We start from the raw sequence: 27,533 nt of genomic DNA on the forward strand, positions 1-27,533 counted from the left end.
TGAATATGCTTTACTTGCTCTTCTGGAATTTCAAGTAAGCAATTTTGGAGACGTTAGGAGAGGTATAATCTATTCCAAGTGTGTATAGATTCAAAAGACTTCTGTCATAGCCTATTGTTTTGTGAATTGCCAAGTTTAGCTAAAGCAAAGCATAAAACACTCAGCAAAGAATGTAGAAACAGAATTTTCTAAGCTTCTAAGGGGATATAAAATTCTTTGGAAAGAACACACTCTATTATTGGATGCTGTCACAATTTCATTTATACCTTTCTTTGTTCTCCTTACCTTCTGGATGCAGTTTTAACAAAGTTGCAGCATAGAAGCCTTTATTTGACTTGTTACTTTTCTTTCTTCTCCTTTGTTTTTTCCTGTGGGCTTCTGTTATCTCTAGGCCACATTTTAGCACTGATTTAGTAAATTCTCCAGTACCTTCTTTGCTCTTTAGTTTTAATAACCCCTAATTAACCTCTAGGTGCTTGAGGACCTTTGGTTGTGTCAAACTCTTGATGTAAAAAAAGTTAGCAACCAGCCATTGATCAGATGGTTTCCATGGGAGCATGGATTAAAGATAGCAGTACTATATTACAGGCTGATTAAAAATAAAGAAAAAATTCCTCTGGCATGCTTTTTAATCTTACTAACTAGAGATTGTTTGCAAGTTTTTCAGCTTTCCTCTTGTGCCCACTTAGAGACAAACCTTTCCTCACTGATTGCATTGGTATTTGCTGGCTGCTGTAGTGTCTTGTTGCTGCACTGTGCATTTAGTGCTGGAAAGGCTGCACAGGATCACAGGTCTGAGGGCCTGGAGAGCAAATGAAGTTCCCAGGGGTAGATGGGCAGGGCTGGGGTGAAAAGTGAGGGGGCTGAATTGCCTAACATACATGCCCTGATTTCTGCACTGATGTCCTACATGAGCAAAGTGAAGGTGACTTGTAATGGAATCAAGAAAGATTTTAATGTGTGTTAATGTCTGTCAGGGACATTGGGTGGGCTCTGGTGTGGTTTGGCAGCACGATGTGCAGCAGGCTTGGAAGGCAGCCTGAGGGGACACAGGCCCATTGTACACACATATAGAGTTAAATCCCTATGAGTTTACAATAAAACCTTGGTCTAGTGTTTCAGAGAGCTGGAAAGCAGAAGTAGGGACCCCTGCTTGCTCAGATCCATTTCAGATGGTGTCACTCAGCTCCAGGAGGGAAATGGGAACCAGGGAGCTGCAGGTGTCATCGTGTGCTAATGAGTATTCATGAACATGCAGCACACCTGCCGTTGTCAGCCGTGCTCTTGGCAGGACATGGGCACTTGGGGGTAGGAATCTGGCTTTTCCTGGGATTACAGGTAGGTATGAGTGACCAGATCACTGCATTTGTGTAAGGCCTTGTGGAGTGGAGGACTCCTAGTAGGAGTTATGTGTTTAGGTAGCTGGTGTAGGCTTCTTGCTGTGGGTCAGATTCTCACTTTGGTCATTGAGACCTCTGAGATGCTGCTTTATGCTTGGTCTCTTCTGCTTAAGCTCTCCCAAGTGCTGTGTCCTCTTCATAAATGCCTATCTCCTGAGAGCTAAAATAATGGGTTACTGTAGGCAGTGTGGAACCTTATTTTTGTAGCCTTGTTGAGCTTTAAACCTTTTGCCACATACAATACCAAGTCTGTGCTGACTTCTGGTGTGAAAAATCTTGTCCAGTTCTTTTGAGTATGCACAAGTGGCTCATATGTTACCAGAAGTTGGATTTAATTTTGAAATTGATTTATAGACAATTATCTATTTTCTTGTATGATGCCCTGTTCTTGAGGTCGTCGGGACCATTGCATACCGTGATTTTGTAAATACCTTTCTGTGCCAAATCAAGACAATTTCCTGTGTTCTTTATGAGGATGAAAAATCTCTGAACTCATGAAGGTAAGAAAAATTAAGTGAATAGCTAGATGTATTGTTAAGCTTAAACACCAAAATATCTGCAAAACCAGAGTAACATCACCATCTGAGACATAGTCGGCATCCAGTGGCAGAACCATAGGACTCCTGTTGAGTTCTGTGGCTGCTGTGGAATGAAACTCTTCAGTGTAATCCTGTGGGCTCTTGGAAAAGATTCCTTCGTTGCCTTTGGATAAATGGTTAAGAGAAAAGTAAAAATAAAGTGAAATTAGCTGGAATTCAAGAAGTAGACCTGTGGCTGTCCTGTAGCATAGTGCCTTGATCAAAGGCAAATCCAGTCTTTGGGCAATTTCGTTAAGCTCGTTACTACCCTATTATCTGATACTTGTGTGGTTTAGGTACAGCCTGCATAAATTGCCAAGGCAATGGTACATTACTGTTGCAGATATTCCTAAAGATTGTTGACAGGCATGGGTTAAAATCAATTCCAGCCAAGAAAGGATCTCAAACTGCCCTAAGTCTGGCCTGATAAAAACCGCACCTAACTTCAGAGGCTAGGATATCAGTTAGTGGCTTGATTGGGAATATGTAGATACACATTTCTCTGGCTACATCTAGAAGGCCTGTATTCAGTGTGGTAGGGATAATTGAGAAGGACAAATACAGTAGAGGGAGAAGCAGCTCATGGAGACCTGCTGAACATCTTTAATCAAGTACCATCATTGCACTCCTTAAGTTCCACCAAAGTGGGAAGAGCAGGGAGTTGTGGAGGCATTACAGAATTAAATCAGGCAACTGGAATGGTATTTTGTGGGCTCACTAGGCATATCACATGTTACATGGGACCATAGACATTCAGAAGGCAAAAAGTGATTGTTGTGTAATTCCTACATCAAATAGTAGAAAAAACCAACACAGATCTTGAGTAGCTGTGTACCATCATCTACTTTTTTGTATGATCTTATGTATAGGAATGCTAATAAAAAGCAGATTGCCCAATCAGTGGGGAAGCAGCTCCTTTCCCCACTCAGTTATTTAGATGGAGATTGCAAGATCTGGGGCATCAGCCAATCCTTGTGACAAGCTGTTGTTTCCTGGACAGGATGGTGCTGGTTGGCAGTCTTGCTTTCATACAGAGCAGCTGCTCCTGGCACCAGCTGGCTGTCAGCAAGTAGGGGAGCCACAGTGGTGGTCTTGCTTGGGACAGACTGGCGGGCTATGAAGTATTGCCCATGTGGGGGCAAGCTGCTGTTGATCAGATCTTGTGGGGAGCATTTGACTTTGCCGTCCTTGCTGCTCTGTTGTGCCTGGTAACAGATGTCTCATGGCTGATGTAGGCTGAGGGGTTGCATTAACAAGGCTGTTCTGAATTTGCACTTGCTCAGGACAAGCAAACAAATTAATCCTGCTTTACAAAGGTGAGTAATTTACTTAATCAAGCTCCTTGTCGCAAGCGGAATTTGCAGAAAAGGGCATAGCATGGATGGCACTGGAGACAATCAGGTGTCACTTTGGAAATGGAAGCATCCAGCTCTGGTTGTATTTTACACTTTTCCTTAAGCTGGGTTAAGAAGTTAGGCTGATAAAGAACTGTGATGGTTGAAAAGAATTGAAATTAATTCATTCGATATATGCACTCAAAATGTTCATGAATATGTACAGGCAGAGAAGAATAGCAGCCATGTCTTAGAAAATTAATTGTTTCATAGAAAAGACTATGTTGCAGTACTTGGAGAAAAACATGGCTATGAAGATGTCTCTGTGATATGATGAAATGCTAATGATAACATTTTGCAACGATGCATAACTTCTCCACAAGCTGTGGAAATTCTTGATGACATGGAAAGGGTGGAATAATTGGATTAGATCATATTTGAAATAATTAAAATGGGGGGTCTAGCACCTTATTCCCACTCTTCACAGGCTTTCTTGTAGATGCTATTACAAAAAGGTTATTTAAAGAAACTTGAGGCAGTGCAAACTTTTTGGGAAAAACCCAACAACCAATAATTGAAGTAAAGGACTAATTATTCTGTTCTCAGCACAAAAATCATTAATAGCACAGTGTCCCCTGAACAGCTGTTGAAAACAGAGACTTAGAAGTGCTTGCTATGGCAACAGTGTGCAGTTTGATTATGATTATAGAGAGGGTTTTCAAGGGTAAATAAAATGTTGGATGCAGCTTAAAGCAGACAAATACGAGCAAATACGAAGCTTTGATAAAAATCGTTTGCAAGTTTCCATGCTCTCAGGTGGCTGTTCCCTATGTGCAGTTGTTTGTGGATTCCTTCTGCCATAAAACAGTGCCTAGAAAGAGCAATCTTGACAAACTTCCGTGAAAAAGAATGGGCAGTTTGAGTTTGTGATGCAGTCAAGGTCATTAGATGGAATCTTGAACAAATAAGTAAAGCTGAACTTCAGTGGGAGAACACTGCATGGAAAAAGTAAGAAAACCTTAAAATGAGAAAGTACATACGATTGGTGTCATTTACAGAAAAGTTCAAGTGGGAGGCTGCCAAACCTGCCTGGTTTTTATGGTTTTGATTTTAATGAAGTGTGGTTATTTCAATACAAACACCACGGGCATGAGCACCCTCTGCAGGATGTTTAGAGGGGTTTCCCACTCGATCCCTTTTGATTGTTAAAGGTTAGGTTTTTCATCCTTACGGCTGGTGTTTTTCCCTCGCCACGCTGGCGAAGTTTTGCAGTGGGAAGCCCCGGCCCTGAGCTGTTACTGCCCCGCGGTGCCCTGTGGCGCTGGTTTCCCTGCGGTGGCGCTAGGGCGGGCACTGGATGGCACTGTGCGGGGTTCGTACGAGTGGGCACGGTTGTTCTGGGCGCAGATCTGTGTTGCGAGAGGCGGATTGCCCCGTGCACATGCACAGAAAAAGTGCCTTTCGTTAACAGCAAAGGGCCGGTCCCGGACGCCGCTCGGCCGCCTGCGGCAGCTCCGGGATTATCCCGGCTCCCCGGAGGAGGAGGAGCCGGGCCGGAGGCTGCCGGGGGCGGGAAGGGGCGGCAGGTTTGGGATGAGGAGGAGGAGCTGGAGCGGCAGGAAGGGTGTTTCCCTGCGCAACTCCCGGCTGAAGTGACTCACACAGGAAACTCCCTGCCAGGCGCGGCCCAGGAGCGGAGCCCCCGGCCCGACGCGACCCTCGGCGGCCGGGCCGAGCGGAGCCCCCGGGCGGACAGACACACGGACGGGCTCCTGCCGCCGCCGGGCAGCGCCGCTCCCGGGAGCCGGCGGAGAGCGGGTGAGTGCCCTTCCCGGGGCCCTCCCCGGATCCGGGCGCTTCATCTGCGGGTCCGCGCCCCCGCCGCGCCCCTCTCGCCGGTAACCGGGAGCCCCGTACTCCTATTGGGGTTGGCTCATCCCCCCTCGGTGTCCGGGGCTCCCGGGGCTGGGCGGTGCCGCGGGGGTGCCGCTGCTCGGGCGGTGCCCGGGGCCGAGCGGGAAGGGCCGTGCGGAGCTGCGGGCGGGCCGGGTCCCTCAGCGGCGGGCACCGAAACGCCCTTCTTGGGTTGTGTTTCTGGGGTAAGGTTTGGCTTGTTCTCTCCCGTGCCTGGCCCCTGTGCCTGCAGCGCTCGAGTGGTCAGAGTTCTGCCTACTAGGCTGTCTTGGAGTGGGCTAGATGGGGAAAATATAAAAGTAAAAAGCTCTATGCAGGTTCGTCTCCCTCCTCAGATGAAGGAGGTGATCTGGAGTGTCTGTCTAAGGACGTGGAATAACTTCCTCATGAGGAACTTGAGAATTATCCAATAAAAATAACTATGCTGTAATGGCAGCAGCACTATAAGCTTGAAAATCCCCAGATGGAGGCTCTGCCACCCATCCCTCCTCTCTAATGAGCAGAGGTGAAGACAAACATGCACTTCGTCTTTCTGAGTATTCCTGTAGTTCATCAACATCTCTGCTAATATTTTGCCTTTCGGTAGGCTCTCATTGCCTTGATTTTTATTCCTGTGCTGTTTGGTGGCAGGTTGAAGTAGCATTTAGACATGTAAATGGTTGTTTGTGCCAGCGAGGCTGTTGGGAGGAAGTTGCCTTTGTGGGATGCAGCCAGTCTGCCTGAAGTGCTGGCTGGGGAGCGTGCATTGGAGGAGGAGGAAAGCTAGCTGGAGGAATTTCTTCTTAATTAGAAGGTCATAGCAGGCTTTTCTGTAAACTGTGGGAAATGGAAAGCTTAGGCTAATGAGGACTCCAGTCCTTATTGCATTCCAGTTACTTATTTGGCATAACTTTATTATAATAAGCTTACTGAACATGTACATATGCAGTGTTGTGTGGTAGCGTTTTCTTCAAAATTGAATTTGTAATAATACTGTAGTGCAATTCAGCAATGTCTGAATTATGTTTTTATTAATTGTACTTAAACTGTTTTATGCTCAGAGGATGTCTGAGCTATGTGATAGAAAAAGCATTCTACTCCTTACTTAAGCTCTGATTCTTGACTTCATTTAAGTCCCACTTTTACCTCTAAAAAACTTTTTTTTTAAAAACTTTTGTAAACGTGAAGTTCCTCCTGTTCTAGTATAAAAGAGTCTTTAAGCTTTCCCAGGCAACTGGTCTGTGAAGTCTGGCTGGTGTAGGCAGCCAGTTGTCTCTGTAGCTGCCAGGAGGGAGGAGGAGGAATTTGGAAGAAGTCTGTACAGCATTGGGAAGGCTTAACCCCAGTACCATCAAAGCTTGCTTGGCTTGCCCTCTAAAAAGTGTACATCAGTCTTTCTTTGTAGCAGCTTAGATTTTTATTTTTTTTTAATAGGGACTATGTACTTGATGGAATATCTCTATTATACTTTGGTTTTCAGGTTGTCAGCTTGTTTATGTATTCTGAGAATGAACCTCTCTGAGTCTTGGGAAAATACACAAATAGTCTCACCCCTGCAACATCCCTGCTTGAAAGAGTTTGTTTTGTTTACAGGTCTTGGGTTTGTCAGTTTCTTTTGAGGGTCCTGATGCTGAGAGTGGAGTGGAGTTTGAATGGAGTGGTACGCTCAGCTCTGCTAATTAAAAATTTCTCCCATAGTAGATATCACAGCATTCAAACTTAAATGGAGTCAAATTGTCTAAGTTGTTGAAGTTTTTTTAAAAAAAATATATGTTATGAGAAAGGGAATGTTTCACAAACAATTCGGACTTTTCAGTTTTTAACTTCTGAATGTGTGACTTATAAAAAAAGCTCATAGTGCTTTAGTGATGCACCTGTAATATTCAAAGTATTCATTAACAAAATTCTTGTTTCTTCAGTTTGCTTTAGATGGAAATTGTCCTCTGGGCTTAAACCAAGAGGTTCTCTTGGTCCAGTATGCTGATTTTGTAGCATAATTAAGTAATTACCAGGAATCTGTTCTAGCTCTGTGTTCCATGTTAGATATTTGTCTGATACACTCCTTAAGTTTTGGTTAGTGCTTTGTTTATTCATTCTGGCAGAGATTTGTCTTGGAAGGTGGCTTGTTCCTGAGGGTAGGTTTTAAAACCTTGCCATAAACCTCTTGTCAGAATCATCTGATTTTTATTTTAAAGTTTGTTTCTTGAAGGTTTCCAAGATATTGAGGTTGAGGTGGAAAATTCAGAGGGGTTGGGATTGAGCTGCAAGGTTGGAACAAAAAGATGGAACAAAAAATCCCCACAAAGCTCTTTATTTGTGGGAACAGTTGTATTCATCCTCTGGCCTGAAAGCTGCTAGAACTGCTTGCAGTGCTATACAAGAGAAAATTAATTTTAATGTAATTTCCATGCCTTTATGTGCATATCAGGTGGGTTTCATTTTACAGTTTTTGCCCTATGTTCTCTTGGCAAGTTCTTCAAGTGGTTCCTTGGTTTACTTGTTGCTGTACCAACAACTAAATTAAACCTGAATGCCGTGCAGCAAGTTTTACCCTGCTGAGCTGGAAGTCAGCTGTGAGATTGACTTCACTGCTTGGAACAGTGGCTGTGTGACCTTCTGCATTTCCACTGTTTATATACATTTTAAATAACTGCAGCTACTGTGGCAAGCCCCAAGTTAATAAGCAATTGTGCTTTGACCCAGGGTAGGTGCTCGTTTGCCTGGGGATGCTGCAGGAGCTTGGCACAGCCCAGGCGTGAGTGGCCACTGAAGTGGTTCCAGGCGGGTCCATCCCTGTGCGTGGGACTGGGATTCATTTCATGTTCCCAGGGATGGAGGCAAAGAGGGAGGAGTAAATGTAACAGACTTGTAAATTTCTGATCTGGAGAAAATATACCTTGTTCCAAGTGGCCTCTGGCAGGCTTTACTCTTGAAGGTCATCTGGCTACTTTTTGGCTACATTGTTATTTGTACATACAACGAATGAAAGCCGCCTATCCTTGTCCTGGTTTTTATGCAGAGCTGAGACAGTAAAATGAAAGAAGGGCATTTCAACATGGTGAAATATGACTATACCTACAAAAACTCACAAAGAGCTTGGTAATGGTGCTTTACATTTTAATCTACATACGTCAGTTCAGGGCTGTTCTTTACTGCTGGTCTGTCCTTAGAAGCTGACATTAGCAGGGCTTGGGGGCACACTTTGCTGGGTAATGCTGATAACAGAGTGCCTATTGATTTGCTTTGTTAAAACCTAATTCCATTAATCCACATCACTGCCTTTCTGGTGGTAAAAATAATGTATGATGCATTGATGGGACTTGCTACAAGAAGGCAGAGGTTGCAAAACAGCAGTTAATCTTTCTATCTCTTGGCACCAAAAATGTTGTAAGATATTTTGGGTAGCTCCTTATCTCTTGTAAACACACTGGCAAAAATCCTGAAGCATGTTTTCTTCATAAGACTTGAAAGATTTTTCTCTGTGTTAGTATGTACTGTTTACTGTATGCCTCTGTTATGTCTGTAAATATATGTGCACTCACAAATATTTGTGAAGAAAATCCTGTATTCACACACTTCAGTGTTTTGGGGGAAAGGTGGCTATCTTGGATTTAAACTGTAATAAGTAGAGTTGTTGTAAAGGTAGCTATGGCACAAATAATCACCAGGCATTTGCCATCTCAGGAGAAACCTCCTTTCCCTCAGGCTGAGCATCAGCAGATATCAAGTGAATTTATATCTGTGTAGCCTTTCTGCAGAAAGACCATTGTGGGAGAGGTGGTTTAAGGCTGTGGGCAGCCAAGTTGAGCACAGATCTGGCTTGGGGTGTTGGAGAGGGAGCCCATCTCCCCAAGCCTTCCCAGCTGGGAGATGGTGGGGCTCCCTGCTCCTGAGCCGCACTTGTGTCCTGCTGCTCTGTCCCTTCCCCACATTATCTGTAGCTGTTTCATTCTGCCAGACCTCTGCTCCTGCTGGAAGGGCCCCCAGCAGGGCATCGGTGTGATGGTGAGCTCAGGAGGGCTCTCAGGGTGGGAATCCCTTCATTGCTGCCCTATCTGCCTGCCAGGCACCCGCTGGTGGGACTTGGCCAGCTTGGTCTGCCGTGGATTTGCAGCCCTCTTAGCCAAGCTGTGAGGTCCTGCTGTGCTCTTCTCAGTGCCTACAGAGCAGTGAAAGTGAACATGGTAGTTCTTTGGCTGGGTGGTTGTTCTGTGGTTCTCTATGTGTTGCCAGGACAGGTGCTCTGGCCTAGGCAGAGCTTAAAGTGAGTGTCCTCCACCAGAGTGGATGTTCTACCTGATAACTTTAGTAAAGCTTTTATTGTTGAAGTAGTCAGTAACACATATGGAATTGGCACTTCTGCTCTTGCTTTCATCAGAGGTGAATGCCAGGGCAGAGGTAAGTGTAGGCTGTGGTGCCCTCCTTTTCCCAGTTTGTGAGTGCTCCCAGCTTACAAACTAGTTATTTGTGGGGTGAATTTATAGGATTTCTCTTTGCCTGAGCCATGCACTGTGAGATTTTCTCTGTTGAACAGTCTGTCTTTCACATGGCTGGTTTTTGCAGGTCTCTTTTCCGTCACTGTTGGTCAGGGGGTAATAGAGTGACAAGCAAACTTTTTAAAGCCAGTAATTGCTCATTTGGTGGAAAAAAATGCCATCCCCCCTCCTCTCCCTCCACTGAAAGGCATCTTAACAATTCAGTCAGTGTGTAGACTTATGTTTACTAGATGACACTCTCTGCAAATGATTAGCAGGGTTGAGTCTCAGTAATGTTCTTATGAATTACTTTATTCTAAAGTAAAATAATTAAATGGTGCTTTTGGTTTTAGAAACAAATAGATTTAAAAACCAATGCTGTGGTTTTGTGTTAGGACATGAGTCTCAAGAGTTGACATGCTAGGAAGTGATTCCAGCTGTGCAAATGACACAAGGTGCTTTTGTAGATCCTTGCTTTATACTCTACATCTATACAAGAGATTTTTTCCAGAGTTTAGATAAAAATATATCAGTACTGTACTTCCGTTTAAAATACTATAATTCTGACAGGGACCTGGACACTTTGTTGGCAGAAATAAAAATGCTGTTGACCTGAAGCTATTTATAGCCTTCTTTCAGTATACCTCTAATTATTTTAAGTGGTTTCAGTGATATAAAATCAATAAGGAGAGTACACTGAATGATAGATTCTGAGTGTGAGGTTCAGGCAAACTGTCATGATGCACGGCTCAAGATAGATGTGAATGCTTGTCAGGTGATATCTGAAGCAATGCTTTGGTTGAATTTTCACTGAAATTGTGTATTTTCTTGTATAAAATACTGCAGATGATGAGCTCTTTCTGAGGAAAAAGAAAGCTTAAGAAACTAAAATTTATTTATTTTTGTTTTCTACTTGGTCATGTACTATTTCCTTAGTTTTTTTAAGATAACTGTTAAACCATTATTTACTTCTTGTCTGATTCACTCTCTCCTCACAGAAATGTACATAATGTACATTATTATTGTACTGATTTAGACAATGAATGAAAAGCTACTTTTAAGCATGGATAGTACAAATTTGCCTAAACTATATTCCAACTTACTATTCAGATGAAGCTGTGTAATTTTTTTTTAACTGAAAGTGGAGAGTGTTGTATTGCTGACTTACCAAGTACCTACAGGTATAGAGGAGGAGTGGGAATGACAGCAGACAGCCTCTCTTTCAGAGTAACTTTTCTTGAAGCCTTTGTTGAATTTTTAAACTCAAAATAAGGCAATGCTGAAGCCAGAGCTTCGTCTGCAGGCTTGCATTGCAGAAAGCCACGGGATGTAATGAATGCCTGTCGTGTCTCTGGGGGCATAAGCTGTGAGATGGAGCTGGTGCCAAATGCAGAGGCACCGTGCAAGGGGGACCTGGGGCTGCCCCAGCAGTGGTGGGAGGGTGTCCTTCCCACAGGCAGGGGTGGTGCCCAGCAGACTCCCCTTGGTAAGGCTGAGCCTGGAGCAGCCCTCTGTGTAACTGGGCTGAGGAAGAGAGTGCTGTCCTCCCCTCCCCCGAGGAAAAAAATGCTGCTTTTTCTTTATTTCTCTCCATTCTTGTGAAATAGCAGTGCAGAACTCGCATGCTTTATCAGGAACTGTAGTGATGGGACAAGGAGTAATGGGTTCAAACTGAAAGAGATGAAATTTAGCTAAAAGATACGGAAGAAATTCCTGACTGTGAGGATGGTGAGGCACTGGAAGAGGTTGCCCAGAGAGGCTGTGGGTGCCCCATCCCTGTTGAAGGCCAGGTTGGATGGGGCCTTGAGCAGCCTGGTCTAGTGGAAGGTGTTCCTGCTGATGGCAGGGGGGATGAACTGTGGGGTCTTTATGGTCCCTTTCAACCAGTGCCATTCTATGAGTGCAAATAAACAGTTTGTCTAAGGCTGAGGGGTTGTGTTGTTGCTTGGATGGAAACCTGAAGCCTCCAGACTCTTGTCTTTCTCTCCATCTTTGAGGCTCATCTCTGTTACCTGTAACATGACCTCCTCCATCACTGGGGTGCTCAGCTCCCCCATCCCAAGCTCCTTTCAGCCCACTTACACAGGTGTGCCCTTTTTGGTTACAGTACCAGCAGTAAATACACCACACACTAAGGGCAGCCAAGGAGACCATGCTGAGCAGGTGTGAGCAGTCTGTGATGGAGGACTTCATCCTGAGCCATGCCAGGCTCATCCCATGTGAACTTGCTTTCCTTTCTCCTTTCTGGGGTGGTTATTGCTTTTGCTGCTCCCTTTCCCATTCTTTGCAGAGTGTTCACAGTGGGAGTGTTACCTTTGCTAAGAAGTGAGAGAGCTTTTCACAGCTGTAGCTGTAATTTTCACATGCTGTAGGTGCTGTGCTTCTGTGCTAAACTTCAGTCTGTTCCAAAGCACTGCTGTGCAGCTTTGCTTCCTACCAGCCGTGCAGCAGCAGGAGCAAGTACAGCAGAAATGCTTGCTGAGAACAGCTGCAGGAGAGAGCAGCATCAGCAGAATGCAAAAATGGCAGCAAACTGAGAAGATTAAAAAGGAGTGTGGAGGAGTGAACTGGGTGAGAGGAAAAGAATGCAAAAAAGAGAAGGTGAGGGGGTTGGTCAGGAAGGTGAAATGGTGCAATTCAAAGGTGTAATACCAGAGAATGTTAATAGGGTAAGGCAAGTAAGTGTGGCAAGACAGATCTCAGCACACTTAACCTAAAATGAAACAATGCTTAAATCTCTAGCTTCATTGCAGTCTGAAGAGAGACCAAATATTGCAGAAGGGGGTTCATTCTGTACATTAGTTAGTTCACTCAGAACTAACTCAGTTCTGTGAGAATTAATTAGTAAACCAGCACAAACCCTCTCAGCCATCTAGCCCCATCAACAGCAGATTTGGGTTTTTTTACATTTGTGACTTATCTTGGGCTTCAGACTTTGGTTCACAGATAAAGCAAACCAAACAAAACACCTCTGTGAATTCTTGTAGCACAAGTTCCATTGCAGAGTGGGGTTGCATGCTGCAGGACAGACACTTCAGAGACAGGCCCTCCCTCCTTGTTCATCTAAGTGGGATATTTTTGGAGGAAATTTTAGAGGTTTAGGCTTCTCCCATGCCATCACAATGGATTTTCAAATAAAATAAGTGGAGTGAACAAATTAATTTTTCATTTTTGAAATGTGTGTGTCCTCCACTCAAGCTTCCTACAGAGGGATAGCATTTCACCCTGTATTTTAACATCAGGAAGTTGTATCTCTCTTCTAAAGCTTCAAGATGTGGAATGATGCTGCAGATGCATGGTCCTGGCCAGGCTGCCCTTGGAAATACCTGGTTGTTACTTGCTGCTTCGTCATCATCCACTGCAGATGCTGCTGCTTAGAATGAGTATGTGCTCATCCATGTGCTCCTGCTGGCTGCTAACAGAGCAGGAAAAGATAAATTCACTCTTGTGGTGCCTTGCTAGCAAAAATAGAGTGACTCCAGCCAGGTGCTAGGGTACAGGAGTGCTGAGGTCGCACTGTATTCTCTAGTTGTGGGAGGGTTTTCTTACTGATGCTGTAAAAAGGAGTCATTAGTGGACATACATGAGGCTTCAGGAAAGGCAGTTCTGGACTGCCATCACTCACCAGTCTTGGTCTAGGCTTCATTCAAAGAGCCTGAGACTCCCCCATTCCTAATCTGCTGTGATGATAGTGAAGTGCCAGACCTTCCTTTTGTTGGAAAGTGCTTGAATTCCTCCAGGATATTGAAAGGGAAGTTACTTGACGAGCATAACTAATTGTTCTCTTAGTCCTGGTGGTCAGTGTGTCAGCTCCCTGACAGCATCCTTGGCAGGGCTGTCCTGACCTTGCTTATCCTGTGGGAGTGGCTGTACTGACTCACTGAAGTGTGCCCTTTATGTTGCATTGATGGTGCTGCTGTTGCCTACTGATACTGCCCAGAACTGAGTTTTCCAGGTGATAAGAGTGGTGTATCACTGAGCACTTGAACCTTGCTTGCACAATCATAGCACAGGCATTGCTTGGGTAAAGAGATGGCAGGCATGGGGATTGCTTGCTGTTCCCTGCAGGGGACAGAAGCTGGACAGGTAACAGTGTGGATTGCATGAAAAATTCACATGTGACTGAACACAAAGAGCTTTTAATTTAGGAAGCTGAGATTTGCTAAAAAAAAAAAAAAATTAAAGAAAAAATATTTTCCTCCCATGCTATTAGCCTCGTGTTCTTCCCCCAGTCTGTGCCTGCAGTCATTGTGAGCCACATTCCCTGTAGGAGTCTGATACTGAAGTAATCATTTCTATTATATGGCCATTCTTCTGGGACTTGCTGTGCTGTTTGGATGGGGTAATACAGTGCTGGAATTTTTTTCTCTTTTTCACGTATTAAGCCTGTTTTTAAATTGCGTTTGCAGATGTATTTTTGAAAGCTTAACAGTATGTCAAATCTGTTGCACAAAGGACTGTCAGCTGCTGTTTGCTTTCTTCTGTCTTTTACTTTAATCAGGCAGGCCAGTAAATGATGTGAAAAGCGTTTTTCTTTGCTCCTTCAGCTTATGCAAATCTGTTGCTTAGGAACGGAAAGGAGCTCCGGTCCCAAAAGGAACATCTTAGGCTGATCTGCATGGCAAAAAGGCAGATTGTCCTGTCCAGGGCACAGGAAAAGAGCATTCTAACAGAGAAAATCCATCGTGGTGCTGTTCTCTGAAGTGCTTTAACTATCAGGGTGTAAAATATTTTCTTCTCAGTCTGAATTGATAGGTCAGCACTTGAATGGCTGAGGTGTTCGAAATTTAATTAAAATAGAACTAAAAGGGAGTTTTTGACAGAGATCTTGGAGGCTTGAAATAAAACTGAATATTTTTGTAATTACTGTGCTGTTCTTAGAAGAGAAAGTCCATTCCTTTTGTTCTCTTTCTATTACAAGGGCCCTTTGTGATTGGAATCTCATGGTTTCAATTGAGTAGGAACATTACACTGAATATTTAATCACATTTTCCTAATAGTAAAATTATTTAATTGATTTTCTGCAGTCCAATAATATAGAAAAATGACACAATGGGACAAAAAACCTGAAAATGTTGTGTTGCTGTAGGGATAAAACTTAACTTCTGCTGCTGTGCTGACCAATTCTGTTCTTGTGGGAATGTTGTCAGCAGTTGCCATGGAGTTTACTGTGGTTGATCCTGAAGACCCCAGTTCAGCAGGCCAGTCACTCATCTTTTTAAATATACTTTCATTTGAATTTCTTTCCCTCAGTGTGTGGACTGTGGAATATATTTGCCTTCATTTTTTTTTTTGTAAATAATATTTTTTGTAAATAAATAATTCTCTTCTTCCTCTTCAACTGCAGTACATAAAATTTTCCTGATTTTCATCTGTCCTTTTAAGTAGGGTAAACTTTGATTTATTTATGCAAAAGGCATTTAGTTATTAATATTTATATTAATATATAATAATTTATTTTAGGCAAAAGCCACTTGTGTGGATACATATTTCAATTAATGGATTGCACGGCAATTTAAATCTTCAGTACCATAATGCTATATTTTAATTTAAGATTCAAAGATTCTGCTTTTGCAGGCTTGGGAAAGAGACACAGTGTCAAAGGGAGTTGCTGTTTAAAGTGTAGACATACTTCCTCTTTGTCTTATTTTGAGCCTGGGAACATGTACAAGCACTTGGAGATCAAATGCATCTGTTCAGAACCAAAATGTGTCCAGTGGGCTGCAAAAAGGCATGGGACATCCCCTCCCAACATAATTTTTCAGTCAAATGAAACACTATTTTCATCTGCAAAGTCAGAAAATATTCAAAAATTTCTGCAGTCCAGCAGTTTTTTGTCATTGAAACTCCACCTTAATTAACTCACTCTTTGGCATGATGCCTCTCCATATTTTTAATATGAAATAATTTTTTTATCACTTTAAATTCCAGTCTTGGAGAGCTTTTTGGGTTACATAGAGAATGGTGTAACCCAAACCAATTCCCTGGGTGTCCCAGAGCACCTCTGGTTCCTTGGACTGCTTTCTCCAGCTGATCTTTGCATGTGTTTTATTGCTGCTGGACGTGTGCTGGTGTCCAGGGCTCACCCTGGGCTGGGTGCAGCTGGAGGTGGGGTGTGCTCAGCACATTTGCTTGTGCACTCACAGAGCTCTGAATGTTCTGTGGGAGCTTCTCCTGCCGTGGGGAAAGGGAGAAGCTGTGCTGGAGTGGGTCAGGCTGTGCTGCTCCCAGCCCAGAGCGTGATCCCTGGCTGCCAGCTGCAGCCCAGAGCTGCTGATCCAGCCCTTCCTGACCAGGGGCCCCAAACTCCTCCCCAGCCTGGGAACTCGCCCTGCACTTTGGTGACTGTGGGATGTGTTTGTACTGGACTGTTTCAGGCTGTTTGAAGTGTAAATATCTGCATTTTGAATGGATGCATGCTACGTTTAAACTCAGTTAACTCACTTTTCTGTGAGCTTTTGGTTAAATAAAGTTAAAAGATGTGGAGAACAACTTTATTTTTTTTCCTTTTTTTTTTCTCACCCAGAGGTGCATTTAAGATAGTGGTATAGTGTGCACCATGGTACCAAGATGGTGAGATAAGATCAATGCTGATATCCCTCTGACTCTTCCCACCCTGAGATTCAGCAGTGACTCAAATCTTTGCCTGTTCAGCTCTTCCCAGGTGCTGTCAGAGGTGCTGGGATGGATGTGCCTTTTGGGACCAGGTGGGAGACGGTCAAAAGAGACAGTAGCAGTATTTGGGCTGTTCCAAAGAGTACAGGGCTTCAGGAGAGGTTTGCTCTGCTGTCACTGCAGAAAAAAAAGTGCCTGTCAGCTGTGGGATTTAGATTTTAATTATTTTTGTTTATTTCAGGGGAGTTGAACGTTGTAACTCCAACTTCCATAAAGTAAAGCAAGAATTGAAATAGGCACAGTTGTGTCCACTGTCTGATCTTTGCAGTATGTAGCATTATACCAGGACATGTACTGTAAGGAGCTGATAGCAAAAAAATCCATTTCCAGATTGTTACCTGCTGCAGTCCACTGTGCTTCAAGAGGGAGGCCTGCTGTCTTACTGCTCTGATGGTTGTGTGAGGATAAATCCTTGGAGATTCCAAAGTGAGGGTGCTTAGATCTCCTCAGGGTGTCAAACTTTTGAGTGAGTGATGCAAAGGAAAAAAGTGCCTGTCAGCTGTGGGATTTAGATTTTAATTATTTTTGTTTATTTCAGGGACATTGAACACTGTTACTCCAACTTCCATAAAGTAAAGCCAGAATTGTCATAAAGTAAATGTGTGTCTAAATCTTCTGAAGGTGGCTTTCACTGTAGCTTGATATTTTCTACCTTTATTTTTATAGCTATTAATTACACTATAGATACTAATTATACTAATTAGTATAGTTAGCTATACTAGTTATACTATTAATTGACTGAATTATACTCTTTATCAGTTTTCTGTGGGAATGTTCACTAATGACAATCTTAGTGCAGATAATGACACTTTACAAGTAATTTAAATGGCATATGTACCTGTATTCTCCAAGGACTTTCCATTCTTTCCCTGTGTATTTTCAAGATACTCAATATACCTTTTGGGTTATTTGAAATGTTTTGTGGTAGCATGATACCAACCTCATCATCTCCCTGTCTCGTCTAACACAGCCATAGCTTTGCATCTGATAACTTTTGTGGTGAAGGGCTTTATTTTTCACCAGCAAGTAGATATCATCAAACCTGGTTATTTGAGGTAGAACTTTAATGTTGGGAATCAATGTCTTTGAAACTCAGCTGGATAATTTCATAAGACTGTTAGAGGACATTTCTGGGAAATCTTGGCCATAGGATAAAGAGGAACTGTGTGGTAATTTCTACACTTATAAGATCTCAAACAGTTATCTAAGTTCATTTGCCTTGCCCACATTTATATAACTACAAGTTATATTTGTTGGATTCTATGCACTCCTACTGAACATGTATAAGAACTGTCCTGTATCATCAAGCATATTTTTTCCTGTTTCAGCTATTAATAGGCTGGGTCAAGTTTTTAAGCTTGTTACTTAACTCTCTAGTATTTGGGGGATTTTTTTTTTTATCTCTAATTTTGAGAACAGAATAGTTGCAGCAATCCTTTCTCTCACAGTGATTCTGAAATTAATGCTTTATTATCTGCTTTCTCAGTCCTTACCTTCTGTAGCTTTTATTATCTCTTCTGGTCAGTTTTCCTTTTTTTTTTTTTTTTTTTCTCAAACATTTTTTCTTCATAATTTACTCCTGTTCATATTTTCTTACAAATAATCTGAAGCTTGAGGAGGCCCAAAAGAGCATGGCTGAGAGATGCATGCTGGCTGTTTTCTGATATGCTTAGAATTAAGAATATAGACTTTCTGCAGAGACTTAGACATATTCTGTAGGGATGGAGAAGTGGAAATGGTATCTTCACTAGGAGTGACAACCATCTCCTCTAGAGGCCAAATCAATGTTGTTAGCAGGGCACTACTTACATGCGGTTGCAGGGCTGAGAGCAATGGTGCAGAGTTATGACATTTTAAAAAGGTTGCCAACTACTTTTTTGTGAATATTTTCAATAATAATCTGGTTCTGAAGTGAAATCAAAATGTGAACAATGCTGGAGGAGCTTTCTTTTTTTGGCTTCATTTTTCACATGGACAAAATGTGGGAGACAGCTCAATGCCCTTCTCCACAGCACAAGCAGGTCAGGCCCATGTGGTGCTCATGTCCTTCGGAAATGAAGAAAAAGAGGATCTCCTGGTTTAAGCTAGTCTGTGACCTTTCACTAACATACTAAAAGAACCCCAAACCCTGGGGCCGGTATCTCTTGACCCTTGGACACAGTGGGACTTGGTCCTGTGAAGCTGAAGTTCTTTTCAGACAGGGATTTTCTTGCTTTGAAATCCAGAAAAAGGAACTGAGAATCAGCACAGGTGTTGCTTTTCCCTGCTTAGAAAGCTGTGTGCTTATCAAACACCAACATTTAGCAAAACAGCTCTCTGGTGTGTGTGATTCTCTCTCCTCAAGGGACAATGTCAGACCATGAATGTTGGATGTTCACTAATTAAGTTGTGTACAAACAGGAAAACGTGTTCTTGTTCATACATTTTTACTTTAGTACTTTAAGGATGGGTCATAAAAAGGTACCAAAGAGAAAAATATTACCTCAGAAGTAAAGCTTATGTGTCTTCTGCCTGAGAAAAGCTGTCCTGGGGAATTTCATGAGGGTTCAGAACTGAAAACACAGCTTTGCAGGAATTTAGTATGAAAAAATATCTCAGTTTGTCCTCATGTAACTATAATGAGTATGACTACAGCATTTTAGTCTGTTCTCATTTATGTAAACTCCTAACCAAACTTTTTTTTTTAAGTATGTCTTTGAAGTTTCTGATGTTCTCTGCCATAAAGGAATCTGTTAAAATATTAGCTCTCCTGCCCAGTAACTTCATCTGTTAAAAACTCATGGCTATTAAGGAAGCAGAGCTATCCAATTTTTTGTCTTGGGAATTTTAGTTTTTCTTAAATTAATTTTTTTGAGCTTAGGGGGAAAAAAACAATCTGGTTTTGCCAGTCCCTCATCATTATACATGAGAAACAGCTGTTGTCTTTTTGGAGCTTGTTTATCAACAAAGACAAAGAAGGGGAGAAAACCCCAGAGCCGGTTCCAGCTGTCGCCCTGCCGTTGCTGTTGTCAAAACTCCTCTGCTTTCCTCTGGGGGGTCAGAAATGTGAGGGGAAATGTGAATCACACTCTTGCAACGTTTGCAGATGTGTCAAAGCTGGGCAGGAAGGAGCTGCTTCCTCTTTCATGTCTTGCTAGATACTGGAGTGCAAAGGCTGGGGAGCAGGGACATTGAACTTGGCCATGGAAACGCCAGGCCTGTGGATACCTTTGGCAAAATCGCAGAGCGGAGCTGTCAGCGAGCAGCCTCAGAGCAAGAGGGCATGGACAACTCTCTGTGCCCAATGGCTTTTGTGTTCCTGCTTTGAGAAATGCTGAGCTTTGGGAAATCATGCTGAAGGATTTCAAAAAATGTTCCTTCCTGTATCTCTTTTCACAACCCAGAGGGCAGCAGGAAGCTTTTGTTTCTTGCTTTCGCCCCTGGCCTGTCAGTGAGGGTTTCCCAGACCTGTGCTATTAAATAGATGACAGTGTAAGTCAGCTGGGATTTTGGGTTCTATTTTTAAATTATTTTCTAAGTATTAAAAACAAATCCACAGATAGTCTAATGTCCTATAGTCTGAATATAGCTGGTGCTGAAGGAAACAGCTGCACTCCTGTGCAGCTGTAAATATTGAGGCCAAAAGCCTCAATTCTCAATTCTACAGGTATGCTTTCAGAATTGGGATGTACAGGACACATCTTCAGAATATTCACTTGTAGTGCTGAGGAAGTACAAGTCATGAGCTTAGATTTTGTGAATACCTGGCTCTGTTCAACAGCAGGGACACAAGTCATTGATGGACCATGTTTTAGGAGGAGAAGGAGGATGTGTGGACTGGGGAGAGAGTGGTGATACTTATTTTTGCACACAGTGACACCTCCCTTTTACACAGATAGTTGCACTAGTTTTTGGTGTAGAATGGCTGGCCATTCTTCACTATGGGTTTTAGAACAATTTTTGTAGTGCTTTCTTGGAGCCAATGCTTTGTGGCCATTTGCCTGTCTGATGGCAATGGGCTGTGGGCCCATTGATCCCACCCCCAGCACATCCCAGAGCAGCTGCACACTGGGCATTTCTGCTTGGACAGAGAGGCTAAGAGGAAGAGGAGTGTCAAGTTGGAAGGAGCCTCTCAGTTAATCTGTTTTCTTTTTTTAGCTAAAACTTGATTTATAGATACTCAGACTCATCTATAAAGTGCCTATAGATGTAGACTCATCTGTAGATGTTCTGACTGCTTGGCAGCTCAGTTTCCTCTAGGGTAAAACTGTTCAGTCTGGCCTCCCCGCAGGACTTTTGCCCAGCCATTGAAGTTTTTTGGCATGTGTTGATTTATTGAAGGAAGGACATCATGTTCTTTATTTGAGAATAAGTGTGGTTCTTGTTTTGGAGCTTGATCTGGGTGTAGGCAGGTGTTGGGCAAACATCCTGGCACAGGTTTGCCAGCCAGCACTCCTGTCAGTCCAGTCCTTCATCCCTTTTTTGGCAAAGATCGCAAATCTCACAATATGAGCACTGGTTTATTTATTTATTTATTTTTAACAAACACTGATAGGTCCAGTCTGGGAGCAAGGTTTGGGCTGGCCATTCAAGAAGAAACAGACCTATGAATCTTTCTATTGGTTGTTGTTTATAAAGTTGTTGGCCATTTCTCTCCATATGTGGTTCATTAGCTTGGCAGCAATGGCTTGGTACACGGGGTGGTCTCTGGTGATGGACAGGTAGTTGCTTAATTCCAACTCCTGGTTGCTTTCTCTCCTTGGGTTTAGGTTTTGGTTCTGTGTTTTTTGTCAGCTGAGCCCTTCCTTGGAGGTAAAGCTGCTGTTTCTGTGGATCTTTCTCCAGAAATCTATAATTAGGCAAGAGAAAGTGAGGAGGTGTTTCTGCCAGGCCAATAAAAGTGCAGTGAGTGGTGGGATCACCAGCCCATACCAGCTGTCTTGAAGTGAGTTTTTGTCAAAGCTGCATTGGGATCTGCTTGTATCCTCCTTATATGTGGGCATGTAACAAGTCCATGGGATGTCACATGCCTGGCAGGGTCCTGCTCCTCTGGGATGTGGTGCTCAGTGTTCCTTTCCTCCTGGTTAGAGCTGAGGGCAGTGCTCAGCTGCTCCTTGCACCAGGTGTATGGTTTTTCTCTAGTAAGTGGGGGGAAATAACTTGCAAATAAATGAGACATCCTGATTAGAGATATTACCTTAAAAATCAAATGTTTTTTCACTCCACTGAGGAGAATGAGTAGATCATTATACAAGAGTGGATGACTGAGTTGTTCCACTGCACGTTTTCTTTGTAAATTTTCACAGCATCACAGAATGGGTAAGGTTGGAAAGGATTACAGTGGCTCACCTGGTCCAGCCTTCCTGCTGAAGCAGAGTCATCCTGCAGCACATGGCACAGGATTACAGCCAGGCAGTTCTTGAAAAGTTCCAGTGAAGGAGACTCTACAGTTTCTCTGAGCAACCTGTTCCAGTGCTTGGTCGCTGGTCACAGATGGCCCAGATTTCTTCCCATTGCCCTTCTTGGTCCAGAACCCCAGGCAGCAGCAGCAGTCAAAGGTTTATGGAGATTGCCATGGCCCTGAGGGGTCTCTCATCAGCTACCAAAGCAGGTCTGGCTGTCCTAGGACATGAAACACTGGAAACTGCTGGCACCTTTTGACAGCCTGGTCTCCTGAACATGATTTGGTTGTAGAAGCTGTAATGCATGAAGTTTTGAAAGTACATTGGCTCAAAAGTGATCTTTAGAATCATCATAATTTCCTCTATTTTTGATTTATTTCTGGTGTCCAGCAGTGGGGGAGGAGAAACATTTCTTGAGTCCTAAAAGTAAGGACAGGGACATTAGTGTGCAAAGTTTTATTTAAACTTGTATTTGAAAGTCAGCTGGGTTTCTGTTTGACTGTTTCCCTTCTGTTTTGGTTGAAGGGAAACTTCCCATTTCCCACAATACAAATACTTGCCTGCCCTTCATGTTACTCATTTATTTACCATGTATATAGTAACACATTTAAAGTTATATCTAGGTGTACACATCTACATATCTACATTTATATATGTATTTTCTAACCAGGTGCAAAATGACTGCTCAAGTAACTCTGGAGGATGCCTTGTCCAATGTGGATCTCTTGGAGGAATTACCATTGCCAGATCAGCAACCATGTATTGAGCCCCCACCATCATCTCTTCTCTACCAGGTATTTTCTCATTAGAGGAAAAGTATTTTCCATTTCCCAGTGCTGTTAAGAAAGAGAATGTTTTGCCCAAAACTGAATTGTGTTTATATTGGCAATGTGTATAAAAATTATTTTCATAGAACCATAGGATGGTTTGGATTGGAAGGAACTTTAAAGATCACCTAGTCCAGCCCCTCTGTCATGGGCACGATCACCTTCCACTAGAGCAGGTTGCTCAAAGCCCCATCCAGCCTGGCCCTGAACACTTCCAGGGATGAGTCAGCCACAACTTCTCTGAGCAACCTGTTCCACTGCCTCACCACCCTCATAGTCAATCAGTTCTTGCTAATACCTAATCTAAACTACTCTTAGTTTGAATCCCTTCCCATTTGTCCTGTCACTACATGCCCCTGCACAAATTTCTCTCCAGCTCTCTTGCAGGACCCCTTTAGGTCCTGGGTGTTGCCATAAAGTCTTTCAGAGCCTTCTCTTTTCCAGGCTGAAAAATGCCAGGTCCTCAGTTTTCCTTCATAGGGGACATGCTGCTACAGAAGACTTAACTCCATGTTTCCCTTTCTCTGCAGCCTAACTTCAACACTAATTTTGAAGACAGAAATGCATTTGTCACTGGTATTGCCAGATACATTGAGCAAGCCACAGTCCATTCCAGCATGGTAAGTAGATGTTCCAATACACACTTTTGTATTGCATAAAACAGGAGGAGAGGAATGTGTCTTCTTGCAGTTCGTTAAAAAAATTATGGTCACAGATAACAGGTTACCTACTTCCAGGGGGAGGTAAGATGCAAAAGTGTGTGGCTTTTCTTTTTTTCCAAACACACTTCTTAAAATTTTTTTAAATTGCCTTTCTTCTTGAGCAACTAATGTTGTTCAAAGGTTCCTTCTTTCATGGCATTCTTGGAAAATTAGTAATAATATGTCTTATAATTCTAGAGGCTAGTTCACAAACATTGGAATGGGCAGATAGCACCTGGTAACATGCTACTTAAAATTATGTATGTTTACATCAATCTACTTCTAAAATTATATGGTAACTCATTTACCTGTTCTGATTATTTGGATATTGTTGTACCTCTCCTTTGCCATGTAGAAAGTTGCTCTGCATGTGCTGACTCTTTCATCCTTCAACATTCCACCTGGGGTCCCTGAATTTAAAAAGAAGAATAAATCCCATCACCCTCCCCACCCCAAGATTAGCATTTCTATTTATCCTTATAGATCACAGTGTCATTAGTTTTGGGAAGAAAGAAACCAGTATAATAAACCAGTCTAATCTGGGGAGATAATAATTGATGATGTATCATTCAGTATGCAATGCATGTGTGTTTGTACATACACATTCTGATAAGAGAAATAGGTTCATTTGGACAAGGACTTGGAATGACAGAAGACACATGGATATAATCCTTTTGTATTACAATTCCTAATTATACTGAGTGTCTTCCCTACAGAATGAAATGCTGGAAGAAGGCCAGGAATATGCAATCATGTTATACACATGGAGGAGCTGCTCAAGAGCCATTCCCCAGGTAATGGATGAAAACTCTACTGTTGTGCAAACTCTACTGTGTGAACTTCTGTCTTGTTTTGGGGTGGAATTGCAGACAGAGATTTATCAGTGAGATCCAAAGTGGAGTCTGCTGTGACTCCTGAATTGTTAAACTGGGCATGCCATAGAACAGTGTCATTTAGCACTTGGGGACCACTTGGACTTTATTTTTTTTATAAGGCATCTATTGCAATACCACATGGGGTGTGTGTCAGTCTTTTTGGATCAAGAGCAGTATAGGGGTAATATGCTTTAAAAGGAAAACTTTTGATTGTGAGATCTGCTTGAGGTCAACATGTCAGTCAAGAGAATGGACTCCTCCCACTCCCCACTTTAATTCTTAAATTCAAAACAGGTAGCATAGCATGTAAGGATTAACATTCAGGTTCAATATGTGAGTTTCTGGACACTTCTACTCCAAGGAAGCCACTTTCTAAAGGTCAGAGCTACACAGTGCTTTCTTGATCTGTAAAACTCCTGCCATGAATAGGGTACAAGCCAGCTTCAAGTGTCTGGGAGTGGCTGTACAGGAGTGGGGTGGGAAGAATATTAAGGGGTGTCAGAAAACTGAACACAATTATTACCAGGAGTTGACTCCTTCTTTTTTTACAGATTTGTAATGCAATTATTTTTATACTGAAATGCTAGGAAGGCTGATCCTGTGGTTTAAATATTTAGAGTGGAAGTCATATAATCTGTTTTAATTTACAGTTCTCGCCCTATTTTAGTGCATGATTTTGAGCAAGTGGCTTAATGTGGAAAGGTTACACTCTACACAACCTGCAGAGGTGTTTGACAACTAAATTACTTGCTGTAAGGTAGAAGGAAAATCTTAGATTGTTTTGGGTTTTCTTACACAATTAAGCTTAGAAGATTATCATAAGGTTACCAAACCTGGAAATTTTTGTCTTTAAGTTTGTCTCTTTTGAATGATATTGCATTTTCTCAGGATCTTAGTTGCTGAGGCTTTATCAAAGAAAGTTCCAAGTATAACAACCTCTTTAATTATCCACAGGTCAAATGCAACGAGCAGCCTAACAGAGTAGAAATTTATGAGAAAACTGTGGAAGTTCTGGAGCCAGAAGTCACAAAACTGATGAATTTTATGTATTTTCAGGTAAAAGGAATGGAAACAAAATTTGTCAGTAGGCTTGTAATTTTATATTCCTGCTTTGCATACTTCATATTGTGTGCTCAGGTACTGAACCTAGTCATTGTATCTTAGAAAAAACACCCAATATAAAAAACACACCCTTACAGAAGGGCAGAATTTTTAAAGCCTGTCTTAAAAATTTGAATCTATCTCCATTAAAACTTTCAAAATAAAATCAAATGTAATTGTGTATAATTCCTATGCAGCACATGGGGACAGAGACCTGTCACTTCAGGAAGAAAGGAAATAGAAAAATAAAGTGTTTCACATGTATAATAAAAACAGAAACCATTTGCTGTGGAGTGAGGGATCCACAAGTCTGGGCAGCAGAGCAGCAGGTGCAGCTTTGCTGTGGCGATTCATAATTGAGGCAAGCCAACCCTGTTGTTGTGACCTGCCAGCCACCCGAGCTGGAGAATAGCAGTCTGTCTTGCCTTCTCCTCCCTCCTGGCAGCTTGCCATCTATCTCATGCACTGAGGATGTTTCCAGGCATTATTCAGAGATGGAGCAGCTACAGCCTGTGGGGCCTGGAGCGCACAGGAAGGAGGAGATTGTTGTACTCAGTGAGAACCCCGGTTGGGAAAGACAACAGGAAATGTTACATTTCATTCAATCTCCTTTCATTCAAGCAGATTAGAGCTTTAAAGTCAGAACAGATTCCTTTTTATGTTTGAAGTTGCTGTCTTTTTGGGATTTGTAATCTCTATCTGAAATGGCACTGGTGTGCACTTGGAAATAAGCCCTCAAATAAACATGTGCTGGGATGACTTAACAGAGCTGGCATGTACAGTGGGCTGTGGATTTTTGTTTGTTTGAAGGGAGCATTCCTATAATTTGCCTTTTAATTCATATATACTTCCTCACCAAAGAGCATGAAATCCCTTTTTTCTGAGGGATTTTAAATGTCATAGAATCACAGAATAGTTTGAGTTGGAAAGGATCTTGAAAACCATATAATCCAACTCCCCTGCAGTGAAAAAGGAGTATTTTTGACTAGATCAGGTTGCTCAGAGCCCCATCTAACCTGACCTTGGACACTTCCAGGGATGGGGCATGCACAGTTTTTCTGGGAAACCTGTTCCAGTGCCTCACCACCCTCATTGTAAAAAACTTCTTCCTTATATCCAATCTAAATTGACCCTTTTAGTTAAAAACATTGCTCCTTGCCTTGCCCTATTTTTTATTTGTACTTTTAATTACTTTTATTTGCAAAGAAGAACCTTGGCTCTTGTGTCAGGCAAGCTTGGTGGCAAAAATCACTGGTGACACTTGCAGCAGACATCAGGTACACAGTGGAGGAGCTAAAAGGCCTGTACTCACACCTTGCTACTTTTCCATGCTTTAAACATTTTTCTGCTTCACTGGAGCTTTTCACTGGCCCAGCTCTAGGTACACGATGAAACTTTCTCCCTGGAAATGTCATGGCTTTTACTCCTTGTTTTTCTGTCTTTCCCTCCATTAGAGAAATGCCATTGAACGGTTTTGTGGGGAGGTGAGGCGACTGTGCCACGCTGAGAGAAGGAAGGACTTTGTGTCTGAAGCCTATCTGATCACACTGGGCAAATTCATCAACATGTTTGCAGTGCTGGATGAGTTGAAGAACATGAAGTGCAGTGTCAAGAACGACCACTCAGCCTACAAGAGGTGAGTGCAGGGGCAGCAGGACCCACCTTCGCTGCCAGCATTCAGCCTCCCACGAGATGGCAGCAGCTGCTTTTCTTCTCACAGCTTTTTCTTCAAAAATAGTCTCTTCATGTGTGGGACAAGCTACCTTGAAACTAGGGATGGCTTGGCTGCAGTTAGGCAGTTGAATACATCTGTTTTCTCTGTGCTCTTCTTCCAGTAGCAATAGGTTTTTCTGCCTTTAATGCCAAGCTGTCTAATACTTCTGTCCTGGTGTATGTGAAATGCAATGCATATACTTTGTTCAGTAAAGCTTCTGTTTTTAAATTTGAGAGAAAGCTGGCTTTCTGGTAACTTGTGCTACTCCTGTTCTAATAAATTCTACTCTTGGCATCCACTTCTGACATTTTTAGCTGACAGTTGTTGTACTTGTTCTTAAGATGTTTTGTCTTTGTTGTTCAATGTCATTGTGATTGCAGGTATAGCAGGGAAGGGAAGGGGCGTGATACCTGTGGCCAAATTTTGTGCATGAGCTACCAGATGGCATCAGGTATCTTCTCTTGAACACAGTGGCCAGAACAGCAGGGAAAGTCAGCTTTATGCCAGCTCTAGCATCTGTAGTCTTTCATGCAGAAAACTATTCAGTCAATGACTAGCCAAATTCACCTGTGTTGTTTC

The 27,533-nt window shown here is 42.6% G+C and overlaps 1 protein-coding gene across 2 annotated transcripts in view; it reads left to right on the forward strand.

Annotated features, from left to right (window-relative positions):
* The first annotated feature begins 4,975 nt into the window (after window positions 1-4,975).
* CYFIP1 (cytoplasmic FMR1 interacting protein 1) overlaps window positions 4,976-27,533 on the forward strand; it is a 75,430-nt gene continuing 52,872 nt past the window's right edge. Inside the window, exons 1-6 of one of the 2 annotated variants that reach the window (XM_054272248.1) lie at window positions 4,976-5,130; window positions 22,407-22,530; window positions 23,094-23,183; window positions 23,981-24,058; window positions 25,094-25,195; window positions 26,695-26,876. In XM_054272248.1, the coding sequence (XP_054128223.1) occupies window positions 22,414-22,530; window positions 23,094-23,183; window positions 23,981-24,058; window positions 25,094-25,195; window positions 26,695-26,876 (569 nt within the window). In that variant the 5' untranslated portion in view covers window positions 4,976-5,130; window positions 22,407-22,413. The remainder of the gene's footprint in view (window positions 5,131-22,406; window positions 22,531-23,093; window positions 23,184-23,980; window positions 24,059-25,093; window positions 25,196-26,694; window positions 26,877-27,533) is intronic. The other variant, XM_054272247.1, reaches the window with a different exon arrangement.

The sequence above is a fragment of the Melozone crissalis genome, unplaced genomic scaffold (genome assembly GCF_028551555.1).
Source record: "Melozone crissalis strain CALT ecotype California unplaced genomic scaffold, PUWL_Pcris_2 ptg000013l_1, whole genome shotgun sequence".
In the NCBI taxonomy this organism is placed as follows: Eukaryota; Metazoa; Chordata; class Aves; order Passeriformes; family Passerellidae; genus Melozone; species Melozone crissalis.